The sequence below is a fragment of the Trichoderma asperellum genome, chromosome 4, assembly GCF_020647865.1.
Source record: "Trichoderma asperellum chromosome 4, complete sequence".
Lineage (NCBI taxonomy): Eukaryota > Fungi > Ascomycota > Sordariomycetes > Hypocreales > Hypocreaceae > Trichoderma > Trichoderma asperellum.
In genome coordinates this window covers 3,683,226-3,710,226 of record NC_089418.1, presented here as the reverse complement: position 1 = coordinate 3,710,226, position 27,001 = coordinate 3,683,226, and the positions used below count along the sequence as shown (strand labels likewise).

At 50.9% G+C, this 27,001-nt stretch overlaps 11 protein-coding genes across 11 annotated transcripts; 6 read left to right on the top strand and 5 right to left on the bottom strand.

The window, feature by feature from the left end:
• The first annotated feature begins 42 nt into the window (after positions 1 to 42).
• Positions 43 to 1,654, top strand: TrAFT101_007603 (uncharacterized protein). Its single transcript, XM_024900486.2, has 2 exons — positions 43 to 715; positions 801 to 1,654. The coding sequence occupies exons 1-2, from the start codon at positions 315 to 317 to the stop codon at positions 1,480 to 1,482; spliced, it is 1,083 nt and encodes a 360-aa protein (XP_024759296.2). The 5' UTR covers positions 43 to 314; the 3' UTR covers positions 1,483 to 1,654.
• On the bottom strand, positions 1,478 to 2,528 carry TrAFT101_007602 (uncharacterized protein). The gene is made up of 3 exons (XM_024904143.2): positions 2,419 to 2,528; positions 2,234 to 2,347; positions 1,478 to 2,166 (listed from the first exon to the last, which is right to left on the bottom strand). Exons 1-3 carry the CDS (start codon positions 2,485 to 2,487, stop codon positions 1,663 to 1,665), a joined length of 687 nt encoding a protein of 228 aa, XP_024759297.1. The 5' UTR covers positions 2,488 to 2,528; the 3' UTR covers positions 1,478 to 1,662.
• A 209-nt stretch (positions 2,529 to 2,737) lies between these two features.
• RPL35 (60S ribosomal protein L35) lies at positions 2,738 to 4,514 on the top strand. The gene is made up of 4 exons (XM_066128096.1): positions 2,738 to 2,896; positions 3,139 to 3,278; positions 3,380 to 3,605; positions 3,717 to 4,514. The coding sequence occupies exons 1-4, from the start codon at positions 2,894 to 2,896 to the stop codon at positions 3,720 to 3,722; spliced, it is 375 nt and encodes a 124-aa protein (XP_065984212.1). The 5' UTR covers positions 2,738 to 2,893; the 3' UTR covers positions 3,723 to 4,514.
• Positions 4,515 to 4,967: 453 nt separating this feature from the next.
• On the top strand, positions 4,968 to 7,000 carry ADE17 (bifunctional phosphoribosylaminoimidazolecarboxamide formyltransferase/IMP cyclohydrolase; the record flags this gene model as incomplete). The annotated part of the gene is made up of 3 exons (XM_024900522.1): positions 4,968 to 5,113; positions 5,293 to 6,775; positions 6,845 to 7,000. The coding sequence occupies 3 exons, from the start codon at positions 4,968 to 4,970 to the stop codon at positions 6,998 to 7,000; spliced, it is 1,785 nt and encodes a 594-aa protein (XP_024759299.1).
• Positions 7,001 to 7,356: 356 nt separating this feature from the next.
• Positions 7,357 to 10,328, bottom strand: TrAFT101_007599 (uncharacterized protein). Its single transcript, XM_024900494.2, has 3 exons — positions 8,155 to 10,328; positions 7,941 to 8,087; positions 7,357 to 7,884 (listed from the first exon to the last, which is right to left on the bottom strand). Exons 1-3 carry the CDS (start codon positions 9,866 to 9,868, stop codon positions 7,604 to 7,606), a joined length of 2,142 nt encoding a protein of 713 aa, XP_024759300.2. The 5' UTR covers positions 9,869 to 10,328; the 3' UTR covers positions 7,357 to 7,603.
• A 1,018-nt stretch (positions 10,329 to 11,346) lies between these two features.
• TrAFT101_007598 (uncharacterized protein) lies at positions 11,347 to 11,821 on the top strand (the record flags this gene model as incomplete). Its single annotated transcript, XM_024906063.2, has 2 exons — positions 11,347 to 11,568; positions 11,666 to 11,821. The coding sequence occupies 2 exons, from the start codon at positions 11,347 to 11,349 to the stop codon at positions 11,819 to 11,821; spliced, it is 378 nt and encodes a 125-aa protein (XP_024759301.1).
• Positions 11,822 to 12,150: 329 nt separating this feature from the next.
• Positions 12,151 to 16,470, bottom strand: PRP5 (pre-mRNA processing RNA-helicase). The gene is made up of 3 exons (XM_066128095.1): positions 16,022 to 16,470; positions 15,124 to 15,937; positions 12,151 to 15,066 (listed from the first exon to the last, which is right to left on the bottom strand). Exons 1-3 carry the CDS (start codon positions 16,172 to 16,174, stop codon positions 12,365 to 12,367), a joined length of 3,669 nt encoding a protein of 1,222 aa, XP_065984211.1. The 5' UTR covers positions 16,175 to 16,470; the 3' UTR covers positions 12,151 to 12,364.
• A 155-nt stretch (positions 16,471 to 16,625) lies between these two features.
• TrAFT101_007596 (uncharacterized protein) lies at positions 16,626 to 17,815 on the top strand. The gene is made up of 3 exons (XM_066128094.1): positions 16,626 to 16,752; positions 16,812 to 16,872; positions 16,936 to 17,815. Exons 1-3 carry the CDS (start codon positions 16,672 to 16,674, stop codon positions 17,598 to 17,600), a joined length of 807 nt encoding a protein of 268 aa, XP_065984210.1. The 5' UTR covers positions 16,626 to 16,671; the 3' UTR covers positions 17,601 to 17,815.
• TrAFT101_007595 (uncharacterized protein) lies at positions 17,480 to 19,805 on the bottom strand. The gene is made up of 3 exons (XM_024900478.2): positions 19,177 to 19,805; positions 18,537 to 19,089; positions 17,480 to 18,458 (listed from the first exon to the last, which is right to left on the bottom strand). Exons 1-3 carry the CDS (start codon positions 19,353 to 19,355, stop codon positions 18,132 to 18,134), a joined length of 1,059 nt encoding a protein of 352 aa, XP_024759304.1. The 5' UTR covers positions 19,356 to 19,805; the 3' UTR covers positions 17,480 to 18,131.
• Positions 19,806 to 22,777: 2,972 nt separating this feature from the next.
• On the top strand, positions 22,778 to 23,137 carry TrAFT101_007594 (uncharacterized protein; the record flags this gene model as incomplete). Its single annotated transcript, XM_066128093.1, has 1 exon — positions 22,778 to 23,137. The coding sequence occupies one exon, from the start codon at positions 22,778 to 22,780 to the stop codon at positions 23,135 to 23,137; it is 360 nt and encodes a 119-aa protein (XP_065984209.1).
• A 348-nt stretch (positions 23,138 to 23,485) lies between these two features.
• Positions 23,486 to 26,023, bottom strand: TrAFT101_007593 (uncharacterized protein). The gene is made up of 4 exons (XM_024908450.2): positions 25,791 to 26,023; positions 24,433 to 25,710; positions 24,107 to 24,180; positions 23,486 to 23,957 (listed from the first exon to the last, which is right to left on the bottom strand). The coding sequence occupies exons 1-4, from the start codon at positions 25,816 to 25,818 to the stop codon at positions 23,871 to 23,873; spliced, it is 1,467 nt and encodes a 488-aa protein (XP_024759306.1). The 5' UTR covers positions 25,819 to 26,023; the 3' UTR covers positions 23,486 to 23,870.
• Between the last annotated feature and the right edge of the window lie 978 nt (positions 26,024 to 27,001).

Below are 27,001 nucleotides of genomic sequence, written 5' to 3'. Positions count from 1 at the left end.
GTCGGCATTGCGGTTGAAGCTGGATTTGTAGCTCCCCGCGGATAGCCGAAATCCTGGGGTGCTTATGCGGTTTGGAATTCGCTTTTTTTTTTCTGGGTAGAGCAGCAGAAAGAATGGCGCTAAACTGCTTGCAACAGCTAGCAGCGCTCAGCCATTGGAAGCACTTTTAGCGCTGCCGATGCGAACCCCGGAGCCGTGCGTCCTTCCGGGGCCGTAAAGAATGGAGCCATGCCTTGCGAAAGCCCAAATTTTTTTTCCGGGGCACCAGCCAAGAAAGCCGCCGTGAACATAAACCCCCCCCGGCGCCGCAAGCCATGCCATCATCATCATCACGGACGCTGGAGCTGGCCCTCAGTGGCCTCCTCCTCTCGAGCAGGAGATATGCTGCTACAACTGCTTCGTCGTCGTCGTGCGCCCGCTGCCAATGGCGTCGCGCATTTACCGCAACTGCAGTGAGCGCCACAAAGGCAGAGAAACCCGCCTCGGGCACCTCTATGGACCCCAAGGCCACCGTCGCCGGGGCACCGATCGATGCACCACGAAGCTACGGAAAGCGAGTAGAGGGAGGGTTTACGCCGAAGCCGCTCCCCCGACCAATCGGCATGGCGCTGCCTCCTTTGCCGGGCGAGAACACTGGCCTTGATAGCCGCTCACTGCAGCAGCGCAAAGAGGACTTTGTCAACTATGATAAGCATCTAGCGAGACGCAAGGAGCTGTAAGGGGAACTACCATGGCAACGCCACATCGTACATATTCTATAAAGGCCAACTTGCTAACAATGAGGCGCTGCTCAAATATAGGACCGCCAAAATATCAAGACCGTATTTCCGCGATTGGGGCAACCTGCAATACCACGAGGGCAAATCCTTCATCTCCCCGCCCCGTCTCTTCAAAGCCGAACTCTCTCTCTTCTTTCCCAACCTCTATGGCCAAACGATTCTCAAGAAAGACGTAAACCCTCGCGACACCACCCCACTCCTCTCCGGCAGAGCATCTGTTGTATCCATCTTCAGCAGCCAGTGGGCAGAGCGACAAGCCGAAAGCTTTATATCAAAGGAAGCCAACCCGCAGCTTCACGAAGTGCTTGAGCGCAGTGGCAATGAGGCACAGATCGTCAGGATCAATTATGAAGATAACTCTGGCAAAGCTTTCCTTATCAAACTATTCATGGGGTCGCTGCGCAAGAGGTTTCCGGAGAAGGACTGGGACAAGTACTTTCTCGTGCGAAGGGGCATCACAGACGAGATTCGCGAATCAATAGGCCTGCTCAATAGCAAGGTTGGCTACACATATCTCGTCGACCACCACTGCAGGATACGCTGGGCTGGCAGTGGATCGAGCCATCCAGACGAATTGGAGGGTCTGAACAAAGGCCTGGTGAAGCTGGTTGATGATATCAAGAAAGAAGCATTGCTGCCTGCAGCAGCGAGAGAGAAATTGCCCGGTAAACCGCATCTGGAAAAAGGCAAGAGTGTGTTGTAGAAATTTGGCATCTCTTCAGGTTTCTGCGCCTGTATTATCGGATGAAGAACAAGAAATAGTGCTATGGATCCTGCCATGTTGTACAAATAGACAAAAATAGACTAAACCGCTGATACCCCCCTTAACGCCAATGTCATATGCGGAACCGGTGAATAAATATTATATGGTTCCCTTTTTTTTTCATCTCAGCCAGAAAAAGACGATGAAGCACAGCGCAATAAATGTCCCCATGATAATCCCATCTCTCCTCTTTCTCGATGTTATACGTCCGATTATTGAATTGATGCCCGGTACCTTGCTCGCCGCCATGGTTATCCTTCGGTTGATGCTGGCGAGAGTCTCCCTTTGTACAATAAAGCTGTCATTAATGGCATACGCTTGGCTGAGGACGCTATCTGTCACATCGTGGCTTCGGTCGATGCGATTGCGTTCGTCCAGCATATAATCAGCCTCGGCAGCTTCCGGGTTGTTCGCCCGATACTCGTCAATGTCAGACTGGACGTTGGTCAGGAGATTGGCGCGATTGCGGGCTTGCTGGAGAGTGGATCTGAGCCGGGTGAGGTCGCGTCGGTGAGACGAAAGTTTCTCTCGGAGCAGGGATAAGTTGTTCTGCTTGAGCGCGGATGTGTTAAGGGATGCTTCCGAATCCAGGAGTCGAGCGAGTTGGCCAATGACGTTGTCGCGCTGCAGCCGTGAGTTAGCTACCCAGAGCTTGAATAAATCTGGCCTTGCAGCTATTCGCCGTACAAACCTTGTCTAGCACTTCTTCTAGCTTTGCTTCTACATCACGCTCCTCGGGCGTTGGTTTGGCCGGAATATTAGACGCAGTAGAGAATTGGGAGTAGGTATGAAACAGACTCTCCGTCTAAAAGGGCGAATGCCATGATCAGTAAAGCAGCCCATCAAACAAACATTCCATATTGGCTGGGTTCTTACCTGATTCTCTAATGATCGTGCCTGTTGGCGTAGCTGGGCCCAGCCAGCGTTTCCTGATGATGTGGCCATATTTGTCGGTATAGGCGGCAGTCCTACTCAGGGTGTTTCTGATGACGATATGGGAACATGCGCTGAGCTACGGGGGATAGGCCGACGCCCGAATCCGTTCCAGAGGCAGTGGCAGAATCGCTCACCGCCCGACATGCTAGCCTTACGTGAAAAGCACGGGATCGCGCACGTGAGCGCCTCTTCGCTACCCACTTTAGACCCATAATTCGCTGGCCAATGAAAAATTACAAAGTCTTTGAATCTGGTGCACGCTCAGCCAAACCCTAGGGCAATTTTTCACCGACTCGGCAAACCCTCGACTAAATTCTTTTTGGAGTGTTACGAACCATCGCGACATACGGACGGGTCACGGTCGAGGCAAACTTTTACTACCCAACTCTCGCAAATCACATCACAGACTCTCAAGATGGTGAGTACATACGGTCGTTGCTCTGAACGATGAATATGCCCTCGTTAGATCACAAAGAACACACGTCTCCCCTCTTGCTGGACGACTGTCCCTTCGATGTCGAATTTTATGCGCTGTCGTTCCGAGATGTCACATACGAAGTCGTCGAAACCCCTCCTCATCCGTCAATCCGTCATAATCGCTCGCAATTTTTATTTCTATACAATGCGTCGGAAAGCAGGGTGCTGATTATCATTTGTTAGTCGACGGGAAAAGTCAAGGCTTCCCAGCTTTGGGGCAAGAACAAGGAGGAGTTGGCCAAGCAGCTCGGTGAGCTCAAGGCTGAACTCGGCCAGCTCCGCATCCAGAAGGTTGCTTCTTCCGGCTCCAAGCTGAACAAGATGTAAGGAGGAAACCCCCCCTTTTTTTTTCTGTGCTGTTGCAGCATTCGACAGTTGGTCAAGGAAGAAATTGTTGCGGCTGACGCTTTTCCCTCAATCATAGCCACGACCTGCGCAAGTCTATCGCTCGTGTCTTGACCGTTACCAACGCCACTCAGCGCAACCAGCTCCGTCTTTTCTACAAGAAGAGCAAGTACCTGCCTCTCGACCTCCGCCCCAAGCAGACCCGTGCCATCCGCCGCCGGTTATCACCTGAGGACAAGGCCCGTGTTCTGGAGAAGACCAAGAAGCGCAACACTCACTTCCCCCAGCGCAAGTTCGCCATCAAGGTACGACATTCTTGAATAATTTTTGTTACAATGTGGATGGATAGTCAAGAACGAAAAGATGAAGGAAAAAAATTCTTTTGGAATCGATTACTAACTTGCATTGTACTATAGGCTTAAATGTTTTAATTATGCTTTGGTTTACGAAGGGTCGTCGGGGTAGAATGGGGCATTGAGGCGCAGCATGCTTTTTTCCACTTGAACAAAAAAAGGGTTTGAATTGCATCGCATTGGCTCAGGGGGGATCCGGTCTGACTTGTACTTATTCCCGGGCTGGGCCTCGGTCTGGGACGGAAGGCGTCCTGGATGGGCTTGCTAGGACAGCAGTCTATACCAACGAAAAAAAAAATGAGGTCACGATCAAAAAATACTTGAGGCACAAGCGGTGTTCAGGCTCTAATTCGACTGATTTCGATGAACATGTGTCTTGGTGCCGGTGATGATACCAAAATATGATTCTCTGTTTGCCTAAGGCTGTATGAAAACCACGGCAATACTTTGTTTTGCGTGACATTAGCTGGTGCTGCGGTTGAGTGATCTTCTAACGGCTTGAGATACTCTTGATTTCCGGCAACATTAGACCCAAAATGTCAAATGATCCTAGAACCAAACAGGAACTATCAGGTGCTACCGCTGGCACTCGGCTATTCTTACAAGCATGATTGCAGTTCTCTCTTATCAACATATCCAATGGACCACACCCGCTCATTTTTCACACCAAAAATAGCCGTTAGCGCCAGTGAAGAAAAAAACAAAACCACGCACCCATCAAAGAGGGGGGAGCATGATCCAAAAAGAACTCCTGCAAGCTCTATATAAGGCCAAGTGACTATTATTTCCCAGCCATTTAATACAACACACTGCAAAGGAATTAGCTATACGTAGAATGCCATCGGCCATTGTTATCTTCCGAGACAAAATTATCAATTTGAATGAGTCAACACCTGGACAGCAATCCGCCCATAGATGAGCTGTCAGTTGGGTTGGCGCTTCTCTCAATTTTTTTTTTCTTCTCGGGAAACCCACTATCGGCTCTCAGTTCCCTTTAGTTACTCGTAAGTGCCTCACAGCTCCCAGCCGCATCCAATCAAGCAGCTACGTCGTCACAATTACAACGCCAAAGCGCAAATCATTCCCCTCAACACCCCACCATAGGACCTGCGTTGCTACCCCGCTAATTTTTTTTTTTTCCATTTTTTCCCTTTTCTAACTGACGACATCGGCTCTTTTATATTGTATAAAAGGGACAGTAAAAAGGAGAGCTTCTTCTTTTCTCTTTTCTTTGTCTCTGATTCACCTTTTCTCTCTAGACTAACCCACACCTTTCTTCCAGTTGTCTAGAAGAGAGAATTGCCCCGCCTCACAATGTCGAGCCAGAAGATCGCCATCGTCTCCGTCTACGACAAGACTGGACTGCTGGATCTGGCTAAGGGTCTTGCCCAGCAGAATGTCCGAATCCTGGCTTCTGGAGGCACAGCTCGCATGATCCGCGAGTCTGGATTCCCCGTTGAGTATGAAAACATCCCAATGCCTCATCCTTGAATTTAAAGGGAACCAATTCCGGTTGAGACATGGACACGCGACCAAAAAAAGAGAAGAGAGAGAAAGAGTCAAAAAGTGGAGGATGAAGCAAGCTACCGATAGCTCATGACAAGAGACAATATGAAAACTAATGCGCCACGGCGTATAGGGATGTCAGCGCCATCACCAAGGCCCCTGAGATGCTCGCCGGCCGTGTCAAGACTCTGCACCCTGCTGTCCATGCCGGTATTCTTGCTCGCAACCTCGAGTCTGACGAGAAGGACCTTGCCGACCAGAACATCAACAAGGTGGACTATGTCATCTGCAACCTGTACCCTTTCAAGGACACCGTTGCCAAGATCAACGTCAGCATCCCCGAGGCTGTCGAGGAGATTGACATTGGCGGCGTGACGCTCATCCGCGCTGCCGCCAAGAACCACAAGAGAGTCACCATCCTCAGCGATCCCACCGACTACGCCGGCTTCCTGAGCGAGCTCGAGAAGGGCGAGATCAGCGACGCCAGCCGCAACCGCTATGCCCTCAAGGCCTTTGAGCACACTGCCGACTATGACGCCGCCATCTCCGACTTCTTCCGCAAGGAGTACGCCGGCTCAGGAGACCAGTACATGGCCCTCCGTTATGGCGCCAACCCTCACCAGAAGCCCGCCTCTGCCTTCACTTCCAACCAGCCCCTTCCCTTCAAGGTTCTGTGCGGCTCTCCCGGATACATCAACCTCCTCGACTCTCTCAACGCCTGGCCCCTTGTGAAGGAGCTCAAGGAGGCTCTGGGCAAGCCCGCTGCCGCCAGCTTCAAGCACGTTTCTCCGGCCGGTGCTGCCATTGGCCTGCCCCTCACAGAGGACGAGAAGAAGGTCTACTTCGTCAACGATATCGAGGGTATCGACAGCTCCCCTCTTGCCCAGGCCTACGCTCGTGCCCGTGGCGCCGACCGCATGAGCAGCTTCGGCGACGTCATTGCCCTCAGTGACATCGTTGACGTGCCCACTGCCAGCATCATCTCCAAGGAGGTCTCTGACGGTGTCATCGCCCCCGGCTACGAGGACGCTGCTCTGGAGATTCTCAAGAAGAAGAAGGGAGGCAAGTACCTCGTCCTCCAGATCGACCCCGAGTACACCCCCGGCCCCATCGAGACCCGCACCGTCTACGGCGTCACCCTCCAGCAGCACCGCAACGACGCTGAGATCTCCCCCAAGACCTTCAGCACCATCATCACCCCCAAGGACGCCGGTGCCCTCCCCGAGAACGCCGCCCGCGATCTCACCGTCGCCACCATCACCCTCAAGTACACTCAGAGCAACTCTGTCTGCTACGCCGTCAACGGCCAGGTCATCGGCCTCGGTGCCGGCCAGCAGTCCCGTATCCACTGCACCCGCCTTGCTGGTGACAAGGCCGACAACTGGTGGATGCGCTTCCACGAGCGCGTTCTCAGCATCAAGTGGAAGAAGGGCACCAAGCGCCCCGACAAGAGCAACGCCATCGACCTGCTGGTCAGCGGCGAGCTCCCCAAGGATGGCGCCGAGAGGGAAGCCTTCGAGGGCGTTTTCGAGCAGGTGCCTCCTGCCTTCACCGATGAGGAGCGTGAGGCCTGGATGAAGCAGCTAAAGAACGTCTGCGTCTCAAGCGACGCCTTTGTAAGTTTTTGCTAAAAGGATCTTCTTTTCATTATCAATTACAATGCTAATCTATAATCAATCGTGCAGTTCCCCTTCATCGACAACGTCTTCCGAGCAGCCCGCTCCGGCGTTAACTACATCGCCGCCCCCAGCGGTAGCCAAAACGACGGCGCCGTCTTCGAGACGGCCGAGAAGCTGGGCATTACCTTTGTCCAGCAGAACACTCGTCTCTTCCACCACTAAAAGAAAAGAGGAAAGAGAAAAGAGAAACAGAAAAATTGAAAGAAACAGCGAAGGGGATACCCCACCAATTTGAAGGGAAAAAAGGGAAAGAAAATCTAAAGGAGCGATCAAAAATTATGTACAAATTTATCTAGACGTCATTCAAACATTTAATAATGACTTTTTTTCATGTTACAATACGGTGGTTTGAACTAGCGAGCGTAATTGGATGTTCTTTTGCTCACTTCCTCAACCAATCATTAGCATTGGAGGGAAGTTAGACGATGTTCTATTGAAAAATAAAAATGAAACAACACATGGCATCGATCCCAATGGCTCGACGGATCTAGGGCACATCATCATACGCAAAATGCTAATGGATATTTATATAGTTAAGGATCAAAGAGTTATGCCAGCAGGGTATTAATAGATGCCAAAAGGCTAAGTCCGGCAATATAGATACAAAATAGAATGGCATCTACCTGATGCATTCGAGAATCAGGCAATAGATCGCTCTAATTTAAATGGTAATGAGGAATGTTCTGCATACACTTGCCCTCGGTAACGTTGATTCATGTAAAACCCCCCCGCTTAAATTACTCGTCCACCTTTTTGAGCACTTGGTTAAAATATGGGCTGCTTCGTCATTTCCTTTTTTTCTAGGCGAAGTTGATTTGCCTTGGCTATTGATTCAGCTTCTTCTGGCTTGCACTTGTGGTTACTGTGCATGTGGCGCCTTAGCTGATCTAATCGATGGAAATCTTTGTTGCAAATTATGCAGACGTGTGAACCCCTGTTGTTGTGGGTTCGGCGATGCTTTGAAAGATTGGATGACTCCCCAAACGTCTTGCCACATATATCACAAACCAAAGGTTTGTAGCCAGTATGTGTTCGCTCGTGCATGGCTAAGCTAAGAGTCAGACAAATCCGTTGTAGATAAAATAGGAATATTATCACTTACTAAGTGCGCTTTGTTGTTTAAAAGCATGCGTACATCCTGGAAACTTGCACTTCCAAGGCTTTTCGCCGGTGTGTACTCTCATGTGTTGATCAAGCGACTGTTTTGCTGAGAGCTGCAGGCCGCAGACAGAGCATTTTACAGGTTTATCTATCAATTGTCAGCATTCAGAGAGCGATCTCGTGCCATAGTTGGCAGAGCAAACCAATTCACTTACATCCTGTGTGGGTTTGGATATGACGTTCCAGCTTGCTCTTTTGACCAAAGACATTTGTCCTGGTGCAGTTATCCCATTGACAGCGAAATCCAGGATGTTGCCGCGTCATAACTTTCAAATGATCATTCTTTGTGTGTGTATGCAAATCGTTTGCATCCTTAAACTGCATACCACAGATTTTGCCATCAGCTATCTTCCAATGGCAAATACAATCGACAGCAGTCTCTACGTCTGCAGCTATTGTCGAAATCGACGCTGTTTCGGTTGACTTTGCCTCAATAGCTAGCTCCTCCGGCTGTGCGAGAGGAGTGGTCGCCCGTGATGTCGGGGAAGGAGGAAGCGATGAGACCGCAGACAGGTTTTGCATGGAAGAATCTGATGGAGAAAAATGAGGTCCACTCGTTGAAGCGGTGTTAAAGGGGAAGGACGAGATGCTCGAGCGGCTGGGGACTAGAGAAAACCTGTCTTCCGCCTGTGTTGTCTGAGACAGACCAAAAAGATCTGAGTTTAGCATGTACATTTGCCCATGGTCTTCAAATATGTGGTTGGCAAACTGGTCGATCGTGTTGACCTCGAAGCCGCACGCAAAGTCTTCTGAATGATGCGTCAAGCCATGGCTCAGGACATCGCCATCGACAGCTCTAGGAAGAGTACATTTCGGGATAGTTAGGTTGGGATGATCAGCCATGCATGGGCGAACATGATGCACAGTATGCCGAGGATCGTGGTATTGAAGAATATGTGTTGCGAGAGGGTTCTCTGGAATCAGGGTTTCCCAAAACTGTCCGACCATTTCATCAGCAGTAGCCGTTCCCAAAAATCCCTGCGGCAGCGCGTGGCTGCACGTCGACCCCGGAAAGCAAGAATGGGATCCAAAATTTGAATCTGAGTGAAAGTGCTGGAATCCATCTTGTACCAATGTCGGGTGAGTGTCCCCTATAGAAGCGAGCGCTGCTGCCGCTTCCTTGTCACCATCTGACATGGCTTCATCAGGGAAATGGTCGAGCTTAGCAAGCCCCGAGCAATTAGCATCTGTGCAGGGCGTAGCAGCGTTTTCGCACGTCTCATCAAGGCAGAGATCTTGACTGTCTTCGCATGCTTCACCACATGCGTCATCATCACAGCACACTCCATGGCCTGTGTCTCCGCATTGGCTTGGGCAACTTATGCCGCAGCCGGATGTGCATGACACCACTGATATGCAGTCGTCGTCGCAGTCCACTGTAGATTTAGTCGATTCATTCTGCGACTTTTTGTCGGAATACAGATGAGACGTATCGGAAAACGCATTATTGAAATAGCTCATACTGTTATCCCAGGGATAGGTGACCTCGGCAGTTGAAAAAGAAAGGTCCTGGTTAGAATTGCCATGCCGGCCTTGCGAATGTGCTTGAGCGGCGTGGCTCGAAAAAGATGCCATGGTGGAATGCGTTGGCATGGATAATTTTGTGAGATCTTTAGGAGACTTGAGTTCCTTGAAAGGGTCGGCAGACATCATCGATCCTTGGGGACCGAGGCAGGCGTCGTCGCGAAGAAAGTGGCCAAATGAAGCTGCCGCTGCCGCCGCTGCCGCCGCTGCTGCTGGGTCGAGTGCGTGATACTGCTGATTTGCATCTAGGAATGGCTTAAACTCGGAAGATGTGTCGATTTCAAGGCTATGGGGGGTATGAATAAGGTCCATATGAAAACTAGAAGGCAAGTGATCATCGTCCATGCTCTACTGAATCGAGACTTTAGTGAGTTGTCTACAAAGGTGCACCGCCAGTAGCCGGCTGATCTGAGCCGCGGCCGCGCCCGGGGAGAAGCAAAGGCACTGGGGATCTTACCCGAGAGGAACCTCGCTTTGTGAAGAGTGTGAAAGAAGGGGCGAAAGGGGGTGGAAAGCCTAAAGCCAGCTGTATGGGGAGGGGTCCTGGCAGATAAAGAATCAAAAGCGGCCGAGATGCAGAGTTTGGTGCAAGTTCAAGGGCGTGGAACCGAGGCTGTCAAACGCGGCTGCGTGGGAATGTGCAGAAAGGCTGAGAGAGAAAAAAGGGAAAAGGAAAAGGATGTGGTGCACAGGTCTGCAGCTTGCCCAGCCTCGAGGCTAGAGAGTTGCTCCAATGTCGTGCGCAGGCACAGGCACAGGCGCAGGGAAGCAGCGCCCGCCAGCGGTTGTGGCTCTGGAGCTGACCAACAGGGCGAGAACCTTGATGGTCTGCTCGTTGGGGCTGCTGCAACTTTTATGTGATTTTTTTCCCGGCGAGCTGAGCCCCGCTGTAAATCGGGACAGCGCTAGTGTGTTTCTGGGTAGCGGCTGAATGGAAGCCCGCTCCAGTACGTACCTGGCGTTCTTGGAGGACGTGCCTAGACGCGATGCACGGTTGTGAAAAGCCAGTCTACCTTACTTGGGTGATGTTTGATACAGGTGATGTGTTACTCAATAGTACTGTGTTAATGGTGCTTGTACATATTTACAAAGAAGCCACCTGGTTTTCAAAAAGGTGATGATTGTTGTACTCATCGACGTCCCAACTTTATGCAATTAGTCGTAGTGTTCCAACAAATATTGTCGCCCTTCGAATCTCCAAATACATGGCATCATCAGTCGGAAAAGAAAATCATTGACATGAAGCATTGAAAAATTCGCATATATTAATATCATAACAATCAAACCTTTCTTCTCCCTCCTCGATGCCAAAAATCTGCAGCGTTTACGTTGCAACAGGCTGCTCTAGGGTAGCAATTTCCCGTCTCCCCACAGCCAAGAATACCCCGCTAAAAGACCCTGCCTCGTCCAAGCCCCCAGTCTAGCCCTGGCAGTGACGTCTCCCCTTCAAACAGACGCCAGTCCAGTAAGCTTCTTTTTATTTCCAAACCGTGCAGCAGCCGGCGCGCCGCATCGCTAAAGCGACCTTATCGCATCTTGTAGCCGTCGCATCGGATGCTGTTCGTGACGCAACAGTTTTATGAGTCGCCAGTCCTGAAAAGCACTGAAATATATTATCATTATGAGCATTAGACGCACCTAGAGCCCTCCACTGCCTTTGCGACCGCCAGCCCGCTCTCCAGCGTCGCGTATCACATTTGCGCCAAGAACAACCTCCCTCGCATAATCCCGCGCAACTCCAAAACCCCCAGCGCCAACGTCCAACGACCAACTCCTCCCAACTCCTCCCTACCTACTCATACTACAACACCCTACTTACAGCCATGGGCAATATCTGCGGCAAGACCGAATCTGAACCGTCTCAGCCCGGCCGCCCCCTCGGCTCGGCTCCGCCTCCGGGCCCGAAAACATCACGCGTTCCCCAGAAAGTCGGCGGTCCTCCACGAACACTGGGCGGTGCTGCTGGCAGTGGCGGCAGCGACGCTGGGGGTGCCAACTCGGGCGATCCGAGCGATGCGCGAAGAAAAGCTGCCGAGGCGGCCGAAGTAAGAAGAGCAGACCTCTCTCTACCTTGCCCAAAGTTTTTTTTTTCTTAAACGAATTTGGCAGTGACTGATTCCCTTTTTTTCTTTTTCTTGGCAGGCCCGTGCAAAAGCCTCATCAAAAGGCGGCAAACTCCAGTCGCAGCTCAACGCGCAGAAGAAGCAGAATCGATCGAGTACCTTGGCGGAAGCGAGCAACCAGGAACTTCGTGCTCGAGACGCAGACGAGGCCGCCCAGGCGCGAAATTGGGAGTAGCCAGCTCACACTCGTACCTACATCCTACGCATTACACATACGCTGGTCTTATGTTGGCCCTATTCTTTGAAAGATACCTTGCGCAATATCATGTGAGCGGAGCGGAGTATTGGATGCGGGACATCAAGAGAGGGATACTGCCCTGGTGGAGGCGCGCGAAGACCGGAATCCCGCTGTCAATTCTTATTCTTCCTTTATTTGACCTGGAGTTTGCTCTTTCAGTAGTTGTCGCTCTTTCACTTCTTTGTTTTTATACTGTACTGTTACTGTAACATTACATTTTGGATTAGACACGTCCAAACGCTTCTAGAAGAGCATGCGAAATGGAAAGCCTCAAACATGGTTGTATATAAACTCATCACCAGCATAATTATACTTATTCACTTATACCCATACCAGCCCAGACGCCCTTTCGTCTTTTATATATATATATATATATAATTCATTTGGAATAACAGCCTTCCCTTTTTTGCGCCCTATATCTTTCATAACCCAATTTACAAAACTTCCGCGCACACCTGAGCCCAGTAAAACGCTCTAGGACTAAGTGACAGTGTATCTTCCGCTCGCCGGCGCTCTGCTATCCGCATCCGCAGCAGCAATGGTACCTTCTCTCAGAAGCCTGGTCATCTCATTCAAAGCACCCGCCACCACAAGCTCAGTATCACCTTCAATAAGAATATACAGCTTGGGTTCTCCTCCAGGTGGCACTTCTTTGCCGGGAGGATAGAAGCTGCCCTTGGTCGTAATAGACGTTCCAGTCGCCTCCAAAATCTTAGCCACGTTTGTACGATTGGTAACAGCCCATCTGGCTTTCTGGGGGAAGTCGTTGATTTCCAGCGTGGCGTGGAAAGCACCAGCGTCCGGACCCTTGTTGTCGATGGGTTGGCCTGAGCGAAGCTGACCAGCTTTGCCGAGACGGCTGTTGATGGCACTGACAGCAGAGCTAACCTTATCCAGGGGATCCTTGGCCTTGTCGGCTGTGGCGGCGGCGGGTTGCGCTGCTTTGCTTGCGCCGCCGTCTCCTGTGTCGGCTTTGGCAGATTCGCGAGACTGAACGGTCGAGGCCGCAGCTTTGATGGCGTTAAGTGTCTTTTCGATCTTCTTGTCATCCTCCTCTTTCTTGCCCTCTTCTTTAACCTCTTCTTCTTCACCCTCAGCTCTATGTGTCTTACGTTCTCGAAGACGAGCTGCCTCGCGTTCCTGGTCTAGACGGTCCAGACCCTTTCCGCCAAAGCCGGAAGAGTCCTTTGCCTTGCCCGACTTGACCTTCTCACGATGAGACTTTCGCATCTCATTGAGCCTTTCTGGGACAGGTTGGTCACTTTGTTCCAAGGCTTTGGCAATACCAGGTGCGCAATTCTCTTGTTCAGGGGTTACAAATGTGACTGCTGTTCCCGTATTTCCTGCACGGCCCGTTCGTCCGGCTCGGTGGACATAATCTTCCAAGTGGTTAGGTGCGTCGTAATTGATAACGAGCTTGAGCTGCTTGACGTCCAAGCCACGAGCGGCGACTGACGTGGCAATTAGGATCGGCACCACGCCTTTCTTGAAATCTGAAATGGTAGAGTCACGATCGACTTGGTCTTTGCCTCCGTGAATGGACATGCAAGGATAGCCCTTTTGCATTAACTCCTTGAGTAGATCATCCGCCTTCTCCTGTCGCTCCACAAAGATTAGCGAGCGAGCATCCTCATCCTTGTCATAGAGCTCGCCTAGCAGCTCCAGAACACGGACGAACTTTGTGCTCTCCTCTCTGATCTCCACAATTTGCTCAATCTCCTTGGCGACGACGCTGCGACCACCCACGGTAATTTCAATGGGGCTCTTCAGCACTTTCTTGGTCAGTGAGTCGATGAGGCGTGGCATGGTAGCTGAAAATAGAATTGTTTGTCTATCAGGTCGCATGTTGGCAAAGATCTTCATTACTTGTGGCTCGAAACCCATGTCAAACATTCGATCGGCTTCATCGAGAACCACATAGGTCACTCGCCTGAGGTTGGTGACTCTTCCTTGATTCGCAGCCAAAAGATCAATCATACGACCAGGGGTACAGACAATGATTTCGGCACCGCGCTTGAGCTCAGCAATCTGATCTCTGATGGGAGCTCCTCCGTACGCGCAGACGGCACGTAGGTTCATCATCTTCAAGAAGGGCTTGCAATCTCTGTGAATTTGCGTGGCGAGCTCTCGCGTTGGCGTCATAATAAGCCCAATAGGACCATCGGTATCCCTGAGCGGCTCTTGATCCTTGATATGTCGGAACATGGGAAGCAAGAAAGCCATAGTCTTGCCAGATCCTGTCTTCGCCACACCGACGACGTCTCGACCAGACATCAACGAGGGAAGAGCCTGCATCTGAATTGGCGTAGGCTTTTCAAATCCAAGTGAGCTAATGACATCAAGGGTTTGACGAGTAAGTCCACACTGGGCCCATTTCTGAACGGGCTTGGGGACGTCTTTGCCATTGACCTTGATTCCATCCAGCTCCAATCGTAAATCGGCGACATCCGCTTCAGAAAGTGAATTCAGCTCTGCAGGCTCAACCCAGAAATTCTTGCGAATAGGCTGCAAGTCAATCTTGGAGTAGTCAACGCTTGGAATATCCTTCTTCTTGCGTTTACTCGCAATGGTAAGCAGGGCATCTGCATTCGGGTCCGCCTGATCTTCGAAAGCATAATCATCCTCCGAGAAATACGCCTCAGGCTCCTGCTTCTTTTTGGTCACAGATGCCTTCTTCGGGGGATTCTTCGTGGTCTCTGCCTGTTTGAGGTCATCCATAAACGCCTCTAGAGGATCGATTTCTTCGTCTTCCTCATCGACCTCCATAGATTCTGCCGGGGGTTTACTGAAGGTCTCTCCATTGGTGGCATGTTCACCATTGGTTTGTTCCGCGGTTTGGGGTTCGGCATCCTTCATCTCTTCATCAGCCTGGTTCTCTGCTGGGTTCTCTGCTTGGTTTTCAGCTTGAAGACGCCTTTCGTGAGCAGCGCGAGCAGCAGCGGCAGCCTCTTCTTCATTTTCAGCAAAATTATCGCCATCCGATTCATCGTCCTCATCCTGGTCGGCGTAAGGAGTATCATCCGCTTCTGTGGGGAGAGTAGGGAGTTTGGTCAGTTGTCGTTTGGTTGTGACCTCCTCATCCAGGTCCAGCTTTCGTTTGCTAGTGAACTTGTCTCCCTCAGCATGAGACTTGCCAAATCCAAAACTGCTAGTCTTGGCGCGATTTGTGGGTAGCGCGGATGCTTGATAATTCTTGTAAGCGAGAGTCAGATCTTGAGTAGCTGATTTTGGAGTCTCACCAGTAGGTGCTTGTTTAACAGGGGCGGGAATGCTGCCTGGCTGAATATCTATAGATCCCAAAGCGCCTTTAGTTGAATCATTTGACTTTTGATGACTGGCAGACTTCTTTGCAATCGTTTTTGGATCAAACTTGCCGAGATAAGGCTTTGCTGGAGATGCGCTGCCCGAGTCAACAGGGGTCGGCGAAGCTGCCGACGATACAACAGGCGATGGCGCAGCTGTCGATCCCTCTTTGGCTTTTTTGTCCATCTCAGCAAGAAGATTTCTCGTCTGGCTAGCATTCACTTCTTTCTGCTTCTGGCCTTCGAGCTCCTTCTTCTTTTTCCATGCTTCAAGCTTGGCTAATCGCTCTGCCTTCTTATCGACCTCAGGCTGTGTGGCATTCGATTTGGCCTTTTGAGCCTGTGATATGTCATGAGCTCTAGTTTCCTTATCCATGGCCAGAAAACGTACCTCATCAACTCCATTCCTGCCACTGTCGGCCACTGGACTCTTTCGAGACCGGCTATCGGCACGGCTGCTGCGATTGTGAGAGTCAGCCGTACCCTCACGACGGCTTCTGTTTCTAGAGTCGTCTCGCCTCCTATAGTCATCTCTGCTGCGGTCCCGTCTTCGGTCAGGCGAGCGGGCCCTGGGTGGGAGTCTCTCTCTTGATCTGGCGCCACGGCGATCGCGTGGACCTCCGCGGTAAAAATCATCGTCTCGGCGATCTAAGGAGCGGTCTCGTCGGCGAAAGTTATCACGGTCGCGATCGCGGTCACGGCCACCGCGGTCTCTGTTGTCTCTGCCTCGGTCGCGGTCGCGGTATCGATACTGTTGGTTGTTCAAGCTTCTGTCAGATTCAAACCCAGGTGCATGGGAATTGCTCAATTTAGAGCGGGAGCGGTGAGATCTCACATCCGGGCTGCGCGACCTTGAGCGCCGGCGAGGGTCCCTTCCATCGTCTCGGCGGTCTCTGGCATCCCGCCGGTCGTCATCTTTCCGGTGGCGGCGCGAGTTGTAATGGCTGCCTGCAGGACTTGGTGAGCGCGAGTCTCTTGGCCGAGCCATTGTTGTGGTCTCGCAGGCTCAGTAAGACACTACGTTGTGTGAGTACTACTTTTGTTCTGTCTCCAGGCGACGCAAGACTCCTTTTCTCCTCTCTCTTTCTAGTGGCGGGTTTGAGAAACGCGAATCGAATGCGAGGGTGGTCCAAGCGATGTATTGATTTTGATCGAGGTCGGTCGCAAAATCCAGCAGATCAACCAATTCTAACGCACAGATCGTCTGCTAAAATTCAAAAATGCTGATGCAATCTGAAGGGTGGTATTAGATGGAGCGACGATTGAATGTTGACGGAGAGCAGTTGACGTGCCGTCACAAGTGTTGGGGTTCGAAGAGGCCCGCTGAAAAGTTGCTTGAAGCGCATGACAGCCGAGCTTCAGCCGACGGAGTTCAGAGCCGTGACGATTTTGGTGCGCTAATCCCCATCTGGTCTCAGCCGCTCGTCGCGCTCTCACTCGTTCATCTACTTTCTTGTCAAAGCAGACTTCATCATTCTAAGCGCAATGGCCGGGCTTGTGGGATATGCAAGCTCTGATGATGAAGGAGAAAATGAAAAGCCTCAATTGCAACAGGAGACTGCTCAGGTATTTATAGATGTCGAGCTTCCGTCTGCGCAATAACAGTTTGACTAACACGCTGATAGGTCGCCGCACAGGCAGCAGCTCCTGATGCCATTGAGGCTGAAAAGGATGAGCCTCGAATAAGTGAACACTCTCGATCAGAACCTCTACAGGTCAATGAGGCACGGCATTCTAAAGCTGAATCAGAAGCACTGGAGGAATCTTCATCTTTACCGAAACACGACTCCGGTCACCAGCCACCACCACCTACTATCGGCCCCGTGCTCCAGAGTGCTGTTCCTCTGGGTCCATCTCTTCCATCCACCGACGCCTCTATCATAAACACCCTCCTAGACCCGGATGAATCCCAGGAACCGCCTACATCTCCATATTCATCAAACCGTGCTTTAATACACGACCTCACTCTCCCCTCCGTACCTAATCTTGATATCCCACCTTCGCCACCAGGCTCTCCTCCGGCAGGGGCCAACAAGAAAGTTGATCAGTTTTTGCAACTCAAGAAGAAAGGCGTACACTTTAATTCTAAACTTGAGCAGTCTACCGCATTAAGAAATCCGTCATTAATGGATAAATTGCTGGACTTTGTCGGTATTGACGAAGTGGGCCAGTACGAGACGACACTCCCAAAAGAGTTGTGGGATCCAAGAGGATTTCCGGAATGGGCGTTTAGAGACAAGTTAAGCAAGAGCAGGGAAAAGATTGCCAAAGAGAAAGAGGCAGATAGGGCTGCTGTTGGTCGAACAGCCATCGACTTTGTCCAGTCAAATTCATCATCGAGCGGAGCTGCCACTACTGGTGTATCAGGAGGGCTAAACAGCAGGGGCGAGAAACGAAAAGGGGGCTGGAAATAACGACTATGAATATATACATTGCGACGGCATGGATAAATACGAGCGAAGATATGGGTGCAATGAACTTATTTAACAACAAAGTCAAAAGCATATAATCTGTTCAACAGATTATACGGACATACTAGGGCTGGATAAACCCCTTATTAATAAATTGCGTGGCCATGGGCGGCCCTACACTACCTTAAAATACAAACATCTACATCGAGGTATCATGAATCAAATGCGTTGCGGCTGAGGACTTCATAACACGTCTTCTTGTTCGTTCCCATCCTTTAGAAAAAATCACTCAGAGAGTGAAGTGGTATATGTACCCCAGCACCGAGGACACGCAATAGCAAACATCATCCACAGTAAAGAAGAAATATTTTGTACCAACAAAAATTGAAACCAAACCCACCGCCCCTTCCCCCAGCCAGACACCATCTCCAGACACAATTATAATATAGAATAAAAGGATGTCATAAATAAGCTGTATTTGAGTAACCGCTCAATTCAACCGCTGATACTGAATAACTTTCGTTTTTCTCAGTTTTAAGACTTGGGACAGCTGACAGTAGTGCCGAGCGAGCTCTTGATAATGCTGCCAATGTCCATGGGGACGGTCTCGTTGTTGGCAGACAAGCCATCAAGGAAGTACTGGAGTGTCTGGCCATCGTTGACAACGGCGGCGCCCTTGAGCTTGACAGGGATGATTCCAGTCTTGCAGTACTTGGGGGTTTGAACTTCCTCAAGTACAGCAACCTGATCGAGATCGGCGGTAATAGGGACCTTGTTGCTGCCAGGGACAAGCAGAAGGTTGGGGATGGTAAGATTACCAATGTTGGTGTTGTCAATAAAGTTGGTAAAGGTGGCGTTGCCCTAGGGTGGCGTGTCAGCACAGGAATAAAAGAAGCAATACTTTAAATCATCAGTAAGCACTCATATTGCCAAACTTACAATTTCAAGAGTGAAATAAGAGGCATTAGGGATATCGGCGGTGGCCTTGAAATTCGGCTGACCCTTCTTTGCGCTGATATCAATCTTTCCGTCGGATACCGTGGTGCCGTTGAACAGATTCAGACCGTTCATGTTGATGGTCTTCTTGAAGGTAACACCAAATTTCTTGGACAGACCAGACGGCTTGACCTTGGTCTTTCCATACACGGTGACGTTGAGAGTCTGATTAGCGGCGAACCAAATGTTGAAGGTGTTGAAGGCGTCATGGTCTTCAATCGTAATGTCCTGGCTGATGTTGACCAACTGGTGCTTGTCGCCGTTGGTTGCGGGGAAGGAGATGTTGAGGAAAGGTGTCTGGCCAGGGAGATCCTCAAGGTACATGACACCGTCAAAAGCATCGATGTTGGCCTTGATGGAGCCATCGGTGGTAATGGTGGAGTTGATTTGCAGGGTGATGCTGTTAGGCTTGGTGTTGATGACATTGACGCCCTGGATTTCTAGCTTGGCATCGTTGACCTTTTGCTGGGCGATCTTGGGAACTCCAACGAAGATGCTGGGGTCGACAGTTAGCGAGACGGAAACAACTTTTCATGTTGTGGGCAGAGTCGCGTCAGGGACTCTCCTAGAGTACGACACTTACGTGAGGCAGACCGCCAGGACAACTCCGCATATCAGAACGAGCAGATATGCCCACCAAAAGCGCTTCAGATGGGCCAAAAATCCCTTCTTCTTGGGCGCAGCTGCGGGCACGGTCGGCTGTTCGACTCGGCTCTCGGTCTGGTAGACCTCAGCGTTCTCGGTATCTTGCTTGTCGGACATTTTGCTGATTTCCTCTTCTTTCCTTCAAGATTACTAGGGCGTTGTCGGATTAAGCGAGAGCGAGTCGTTTCGACTCTACCAAAGGAAAAGAAAAACAACAACAAGGGAAGAGAACGCCCCCGAACGCTTTTGCGTCCTGAGTTGTATATATGTATGTGTAAATGGGTGCCTTTCCACAAAAAAAAAAAAAAAAGAGGCCTTCGTTCCAGTCGTTGGCGAATTAGGTGACGGTGGTTTGGAGAATCATAAACCTCCCTACAACCCTCATTGGCCCTTGGAGAGTTTGTGATGGTGGTGGCGGCAGCCGGCAAATAGAATCGATGGCGCTCGCAGAACCTCCACAAAGCAGCAATAAGGGAGCAAAGGCAGGGCCGGGGGTGCAACTACGAGAACGATTTGGAGATCGCAATGTTTAAGTATCGAGCCAGCGTGGGCGAGACAATGACATGGGACCGGCGGAAGGCCAAAAACGAGCGAGCAGGGGCAAAAGATTGGCGACCAGGGAGGGCCATGTAGCTTTCAGCAAGCTGGTGGAAGGTATTTTTGGCGATGGAGCGTGTGCTTCCCGTCGTGTCGTATAAGTTCCTCGTCACGCATCCACGGCTGCAGAGATACCTGATCCCCCCTCCCTTCTGCCCCCTCGTGCAATGGACGGGTACATGCTAACCGCAGCTAAGCTTCTAAACCTGGACCCGACGCCATCCATTACGCATCACGAAGCATTTCAGCAGAAGCCGGAAAAGGCTCTCTGGATCTGTTCCTCGTTTGGCGTAGGCCGCCGCCCCGGTGGCTTCCAAGCCTGCTCCAAGCCTGCTCCCCACCCTTCGCTCCTCGCGCAGGTTCCCTGTTCATCTGCAACAGCTAGCACCATCTGGTCGTAGACGCTGCATCCTGCCAGCCAGTCACGGCCGCCAATCTCCACCAGCCCCCCAGCGGATGCAGCGATTTGCGGCCAGCTAGACCCGGTACATGCGCACCACGAGCAGCGCGGAGGCAGCGCGTTATGCCCCAACGAGAAGTGCCCCGAGACGCCTCAAGCCTCCCCGCAAAGCAGCAGCGACCTGGGCGCTACCGCCCCTGCAGTGCGAGTGCCACTGCGCATCCTGGTAACTGCTGGGTACCTTTGTCTGGGGCAACAGTCGGATAATTGCTGCAGCGCTCTTACGTGCGCTACTGTACCACACTGCGCCGCGCCGCCACCAACTCCTAACAGCTCCCTCGTCTGCTGCCAGTGCAACAGCCTTCACTGACATAACGAGAAATGCATGGATGTCTGTAGCTGCCGGCCACTAAAAGGGAGATCCCTCGGCTGTTTGAAAAGGGCTGGCCGCTGCGGCACACGTGAAAGTCGATGCTGATGCAGAGCTGCGAGGGGAAGAAGTGGCAGAGAGGCAGAGAAGTGTCGATCATATGCTATTCCCAACAACAAGCATGGGTGAACTAACTTCTTACTATGCTGTACAGCACTATCAGGCTACGAGCTACTATGTACCAGAAGAAAAGGAAAGCAGAAAAGATTCGATTCCAAAGCACCCCCTACCCGACGGTGGCCCAATGATTGCATGTCAATTACATGGACGGGCACGTCGAGATAAGTTTCTTTTGCACGCGACCCTGTTCGCCCCGTCGAAGCCTAGTGGGCTCACTCTGATGGGCTCCGCTACGTTGGCCTGGCATCAAAGCTACTCCTACAAGCAGTATTTCGTACGTACGAGGTATTACAACCAAGGACTAATAGGATCATGCCATGGATTGAGTGATATTATTGCACACACATATACGAAGTGCATGTCGACGCCAAGATGGACCACCGCAGCCTGCACGGACTACAAAAGCATGTCCAGTAACGGCATGTTTGACAGCATCCTTGACAGCTAGGCTACGGGTTTCAAAAGAGTTTTTACTCTTCAAACCAATTCTAGTCACGCCCAGTGGCAACTGGGAAAAAAGGGGCCTGTGAGTAACCCAAGCTAGGTGAAAGGGCCGAGTGGGAGAAACATGGCCAATCTGCGCCGTAAAAAAGAGGACCGGCGGTACAGCTAAAAGTAAGCCGCTTCTCAATGCGACAAAGAGTATCCACAGCTTCCACACGACCTTACCAAATGTCAAAGCCTGCAGGAGATGATTCCTGACTGGGAACGGTTCCGGCGAGCCACCGGGCCGCAAGACCCAGAATTAAGAACGCCACCGCATCTCATCATCTCTTAAAATGCACTACGGAGTAATGCTTGTTTGAAGATCTCCATATCAAACGTGCAATTACGAAAATTAGGACCAAATGCCCTATATTGCACACGGTAGCGACGGCAAGACGGAGAAAACAAGAAGATAAAGAAGAATGAAGGGAATATAAAATATTTGCGCGACTAGGACCTCTAAGCCAAGAGATTAAGAGCTAAAGCTCTCGGTTAACATTTTTGACAGCAGGAAGGAAAATTTTTTTGCGTCTTTATCAGGGTGCAAAGGTGTAGTGCATGCATCCTACTCTGCATTGGTAACGTCTGATCAGTGTCTCGTCTCGATGAGATCGTTACACCGAGCAAAAGATGAGATGCACATGGCCTTTTGTTTGCCGGCCATTAGAACCTGATCCTGCCCTGGTCCTGGCTGGTGCGACTCATGCAAGGACAGGCTGTCGCCTTGAGAAAACGGCAGCTAGTTGACACGATTGGCAGAGCGGAAATAAAAGGCCTCCACTCGTTCTTATATGAGACTCTTATCAGGAAAAGAAATCAACCCCAGCCACAGCTATGGAATGCTGTTCAGAAAACGTGTTTGGCGAATAATAGCACGATGCAAATAGTTTGAGCTTGAAAGAGTGTTGCGTCGCCTTGTCGCCTCGTCGCCAGCTTGCGCAGAAACAGAGGCGTCACATTTAGCAATTCAGTCATTACATAGCTTTAAACCACCACCGACAGTATATCGACAATGCTCCGACAGCCTCTTTTGCTAGTTGGTGCGGCTCCACACACCGTCAAATTTTCGTCGGTCGACCCAGCGGCGTGGACTTGGGGGCAGCAGCTCAGCCAATCGCGGGCTCTTGATGTTTATGTTCGATATTAGTCTGGCCACGACAGAATGGTTCATGTGCCAGGCATATTTTTGCCACAGCAAACCTAATTGTCTACTACATGATTGTTTTGCGATTTGGTTGTTGCAGCGTGTTAGGCCTTTTCGAGCTACCGCGCTGTGATCGAACCATAGTCGCATCGTCGGAAGCCCGGATAACCAAGATATTGTGCTCGCCCTGCTGCTTCAACCGACGAATGGCACTTTCCGTGCGAGGTCTAGATGAGTCTACGGTGTTGCTGTTGGAGAACTTATTTCTCGGCGTTTGCGACCGAATTCGAGAGGATGACAGCTGCAGCAATGCTTGTACGATAATATGCAATAGCCTGTACTTGGCGTTGGATGCTCTAAGAATGCGCCCTGGGACTAGACGAGAAATAGGCCACGAGGAAGCAGAGATCTTCGGCCCACCCGACAGAGCAGACGAAGGATTACGTTATGAGTCTCCTTCTGAACCACACCAAGTCTTGGGACCCTTGACTCTTGCTCACGCATCCCTTACGTTCACCAGACTGCAGCTACGAGAGACTATGGTGTGGCCCTTGCCAGATCCAGCCGCACCACATGCCCATTTTGGCCGTATTACAGGCACCTCTCGGCCACGCCCAGTCCGACTACGAGCTAACAATGCTACGCCTGCGTTTGGAGTGTTATCTGCAACATTTCTCATGTTTCAATATGGCGCTCACGGCTCGAGCTCAACCCAAAAATAACTTATACGAGCACAGTGTGAAAAGGGGACTAGTAATTTGCGGTCCAGGATTGGCCTACAGCCGTAATTTCACCCCAGGGACAAGGCGCCAGAACCAAGTGGATTCTCGACTTACAAGTCTTTGTACTATGTATAAAGCCTCAACTCATTCTGCAGTAGCTGAATCTACATCTACTAACGCAGAAATTTCAGATAGGTGCATCAAGTGAAAGTTAGCACAAAGATAGACCGCCTTGAAAGAAGCGGTGCTACCTGCCGTCATCGCTGATCCTGATCGTCGCGATATTCCTGAAGACGGTACTACGTCCGGGGAAGTCTTTGAGCATCGTGAGAGTCACTCTCTTTGAAGGTGCATATCGGCATATCTTATTGCCTACATTAGCTGCAGCACAAGCTCGACGCATGTGAGGTCTCTCTCGGAATCCATGCCGTGCAAATGTACAGTCTAAGGCTGTTTCGACTACATACTATCTCGCTTGCTTAAATCGCTCGCTCGCTGCAATTTCTAGTCAAGAATCCTGGGAGCCTACCCCAAACCACAGCCACGCCTAAAGAGAACTAGCACTCACATCTCGCAATCTTCCCCAGCTTTAATCTTTCGCAGTTGTATCCGTAGATGCTGCAGAGATGCGCTGCTGCCAGCGCTAGTGGTCGCGCACCCACCACCCGCCACTCACCCCGCCGTCAGCCAGCGCGTGCCATCACGAGCTGCCGAGGATGCATATGAAGATTCATCACAACTTCGGCTTCGTCCACAGCCCTTGCTTGCCCAACTCCGCATCTCCATCGAAAATATCTCTCTCCACACGGCGAGTGTTGATCTGGGGCCCCGACAATTAGCTGCTGTAACCAAGGATCGCCAAGATTTCAAAAATCCTGGGGGAGTTATTTTCTCATTTTCTAGCCTCCCCCAGACCACTCCTTAACCAGGGGCATGCGGTGAGGCTAAAGGATTCTGTGTGGTACTTACAAATCTGGGGCCGAGCTCTTGTATGTTCTTCACTCCGAGGAGCCTCATGCATGTGGCAGTCTCCGCCTCGAGAACTATTCAGGGCCGATATCGCCCGAGACGTTAGAGATATGTCTTGTTCACTTGTCTGATACATGACGTGGAGAGAGAGGGGAAGATAAGATGCACAGCGATTGACATGGAGTACCATGACGTGGTTCGATGGGGCATATTCGCCATGGGAACCCCATAGCACCATCGTCATGATAAACACAAACATGCTCATCACGGGAATGGCTATACCAACGCCATCATTTGTCATGAGGGGGATTGGGGGATCAACTCACTCTCTAAAGTTCGCTCCACGCCAGCTTCGCCTCCGGCTCCAAGGCCAAACAATGCGGCACGACCAATGCCTACAGCTTTCGCACCGAGGCAGAGGGCTTTGACAACATCGGTACCTCTCCTGATTCCGCCGTCGACCCAGACTTCAATCTTGTCAAATACTTCGGGGCAGTACTTTCTGATCTCGAGTAGGACGTGAACAGGGGGCGAAGCTGTATCAAGAGCTCGCCCACCGTGGTTCGACAGGATGATGGCTTTGACCTGCGGTGCATATTTGGAGGCCAGGTAGGCATCCTCATAGGTGTGAACACCCTTGAGCACGATTGGCAGGTCTGTATGCTTTGCCAGCCACGGCAGCGTCGTCTGCCATGTCAAATCACTGGCTGTGCCGAAGAATAGCTGCTGACCGACACCGCCGCCGCCGGGTCGCTTCTCTGTACCGCCCTTGACACCTGGCTCAACCACCAGTCCCTTGTCGAAGTTGGATTTTTCGTCAATCTCACGCTTGCCAGGCACAGGTGCGTCTAGCGTCAGAACGATGGTCTTGTATCGGTCTCTCATTTTGTGGATGCGTCGCAGCATCTCTTCGCTCCTTTCACGGCGATTTTGGACATACAGCTGCCATCCAAACATCTGACCCGGCTTTGCTTCAGCAGCAATTTCCTCTGGGGTCATTGAGGAGTTGTTGGAGACGAGCTGGAGAGCACCGAACTTGGCTGCCGCTCTGGCTATGCCCAGCTCGCCGTCTGGGTGAGCTAACCTGGCCATGGCAGCCGGGCTGATGTATATAGGGAGGCCAACTTTGTGGCCCAGGAGCGTTGTCGACAGATCGCATTGTGTACAGTCGACGAAGACACGAGGCCGTAATAGTATGTCTCGGTAGACTGTGTTGTTAAAGCTTTTTGTGATCATGTCGTCTGAGGCAGAGTAGTAGTAGGCCCATCCCTTCTTAGGGATTCGCTTAGTGGCCTCGGCTTCTATTTCGTCGAGATTCAAGAGCGTCTCTAGGGGTGCCGGAGCATCGTCGTCTTTGTGAACCGGCGCTTCTGGCTTCTTGGCGGCCAGAGTGCTGGGATCGACTGTGCCTAGCTTCGCCTCGGGCTTGAGCTCGTCCAGCGTGCCCGACGGGTGGATGGGATCAAATTCCTCGGTGGCATCCTGGCCAGCCAATTGCAGAATCACCTTTGAGCCGCCGGGGTGCGAGGAGAGGAAATCGGTGACATCGTACACATGTCCATAGAGGATCACCCAGCAGCTATCTGCGGTGTTGTGCTTTGCAACTGCAACAACGAGCTGTCAGTAAGCGCCAAGTTTGCTCAAGTTGAGGGGAAATCCAATTACTGGTGCTGTGGCACCATACCTTCGGCAGCATCAAATACTTTGGCCATCTTGCAGTTTATATCTCGCTACAACGGCAGCGAGTCTACGACGCGTGTTGGAAGTGACATCGACGCTTTTTTGTCAGCTCCGACGCAGCAAAGTGCCATCGCTTTTCTATCAATGGAAACGCAGCGACCCCCGTCCATTCGCCGAGTTCGCCCTTGCGGTTAATGGCCGCCCCGGTAAACTTGCGGCTAGCGTGTGGGGGAAATATGGCAGAGCTATTCGTGCGTCCAATTCCCACCAATGAACGCTGTGCTTTCGGTAATAACCTCTTGCTATTCTACGGGATGGTTATTCGCGAGAAAGGCTCTATTTTGCACGTAGTACGATAGAAGGTAGGTTGTATTTTATTTGAGTGAACTCTGTGTGATGATGAAGAACTGATATAGAGCGAGTCCCTTTTTTATTTCCATTCCAAATATAGGAAATGCGTCTCTCAACCAGTGAATGAATTCCTCCATAAACAATTAAGCTTTTAGCAGCACAGATCCTAAGATTGTCTATCGCGTAATTGGTCAATGAAGTGATTTTGGCGTTTTATACCAATTAGTCCGGTAATTGTCCATGGCGCATCCCGATTAGAAGCTGCTCGATGTACATGATCCGAAACCGGGGTGTTTCCCATTGGATAGGCCAAAGGTAACGAATACTGAGATAACGACAACTTTCTATACGAGACACTGCTTGCGGCCACTGCGGCATTCGTTCTGGAGCTCCTCTCTGCTACGCCGCAGGACTTCCTGTAAATTGGGGTGTCTGATTAGCCCGCGTTTAGCCGCACATTGCCTATTTGGGGAGATGTGACCTCATGATTTTCATTTGCCGGAATCTCCACTTTAATAGGAAGAATTCCATTTTGGGAAAGTGCGGCAATACTGCACAATAAAGAGTGTTTGGAAGTGGTTCAAGAATTGGCTATTGGGCGCTTGCACGGCTTTGCTCAATAGCTCGGAACATGTTTTATGAGAAATTGAAACATAATTGGCATACTGTTAAGTTACTTTCGTGGCGTTGTATTTGTTGTTTGGTTGTTATTTTCTCTGTCTTCGCAAACGTTGCGTAGGTAGAGTGGAATGATAGTCGGGCTCTCTTTCACTTCCCATTTCAAACATTAATTTAAAAAGGGGTATGTAACAATAACTTCATACGTCTTCTAGTGCAATCTCTCATAAATCCTTTTTTTTTGCC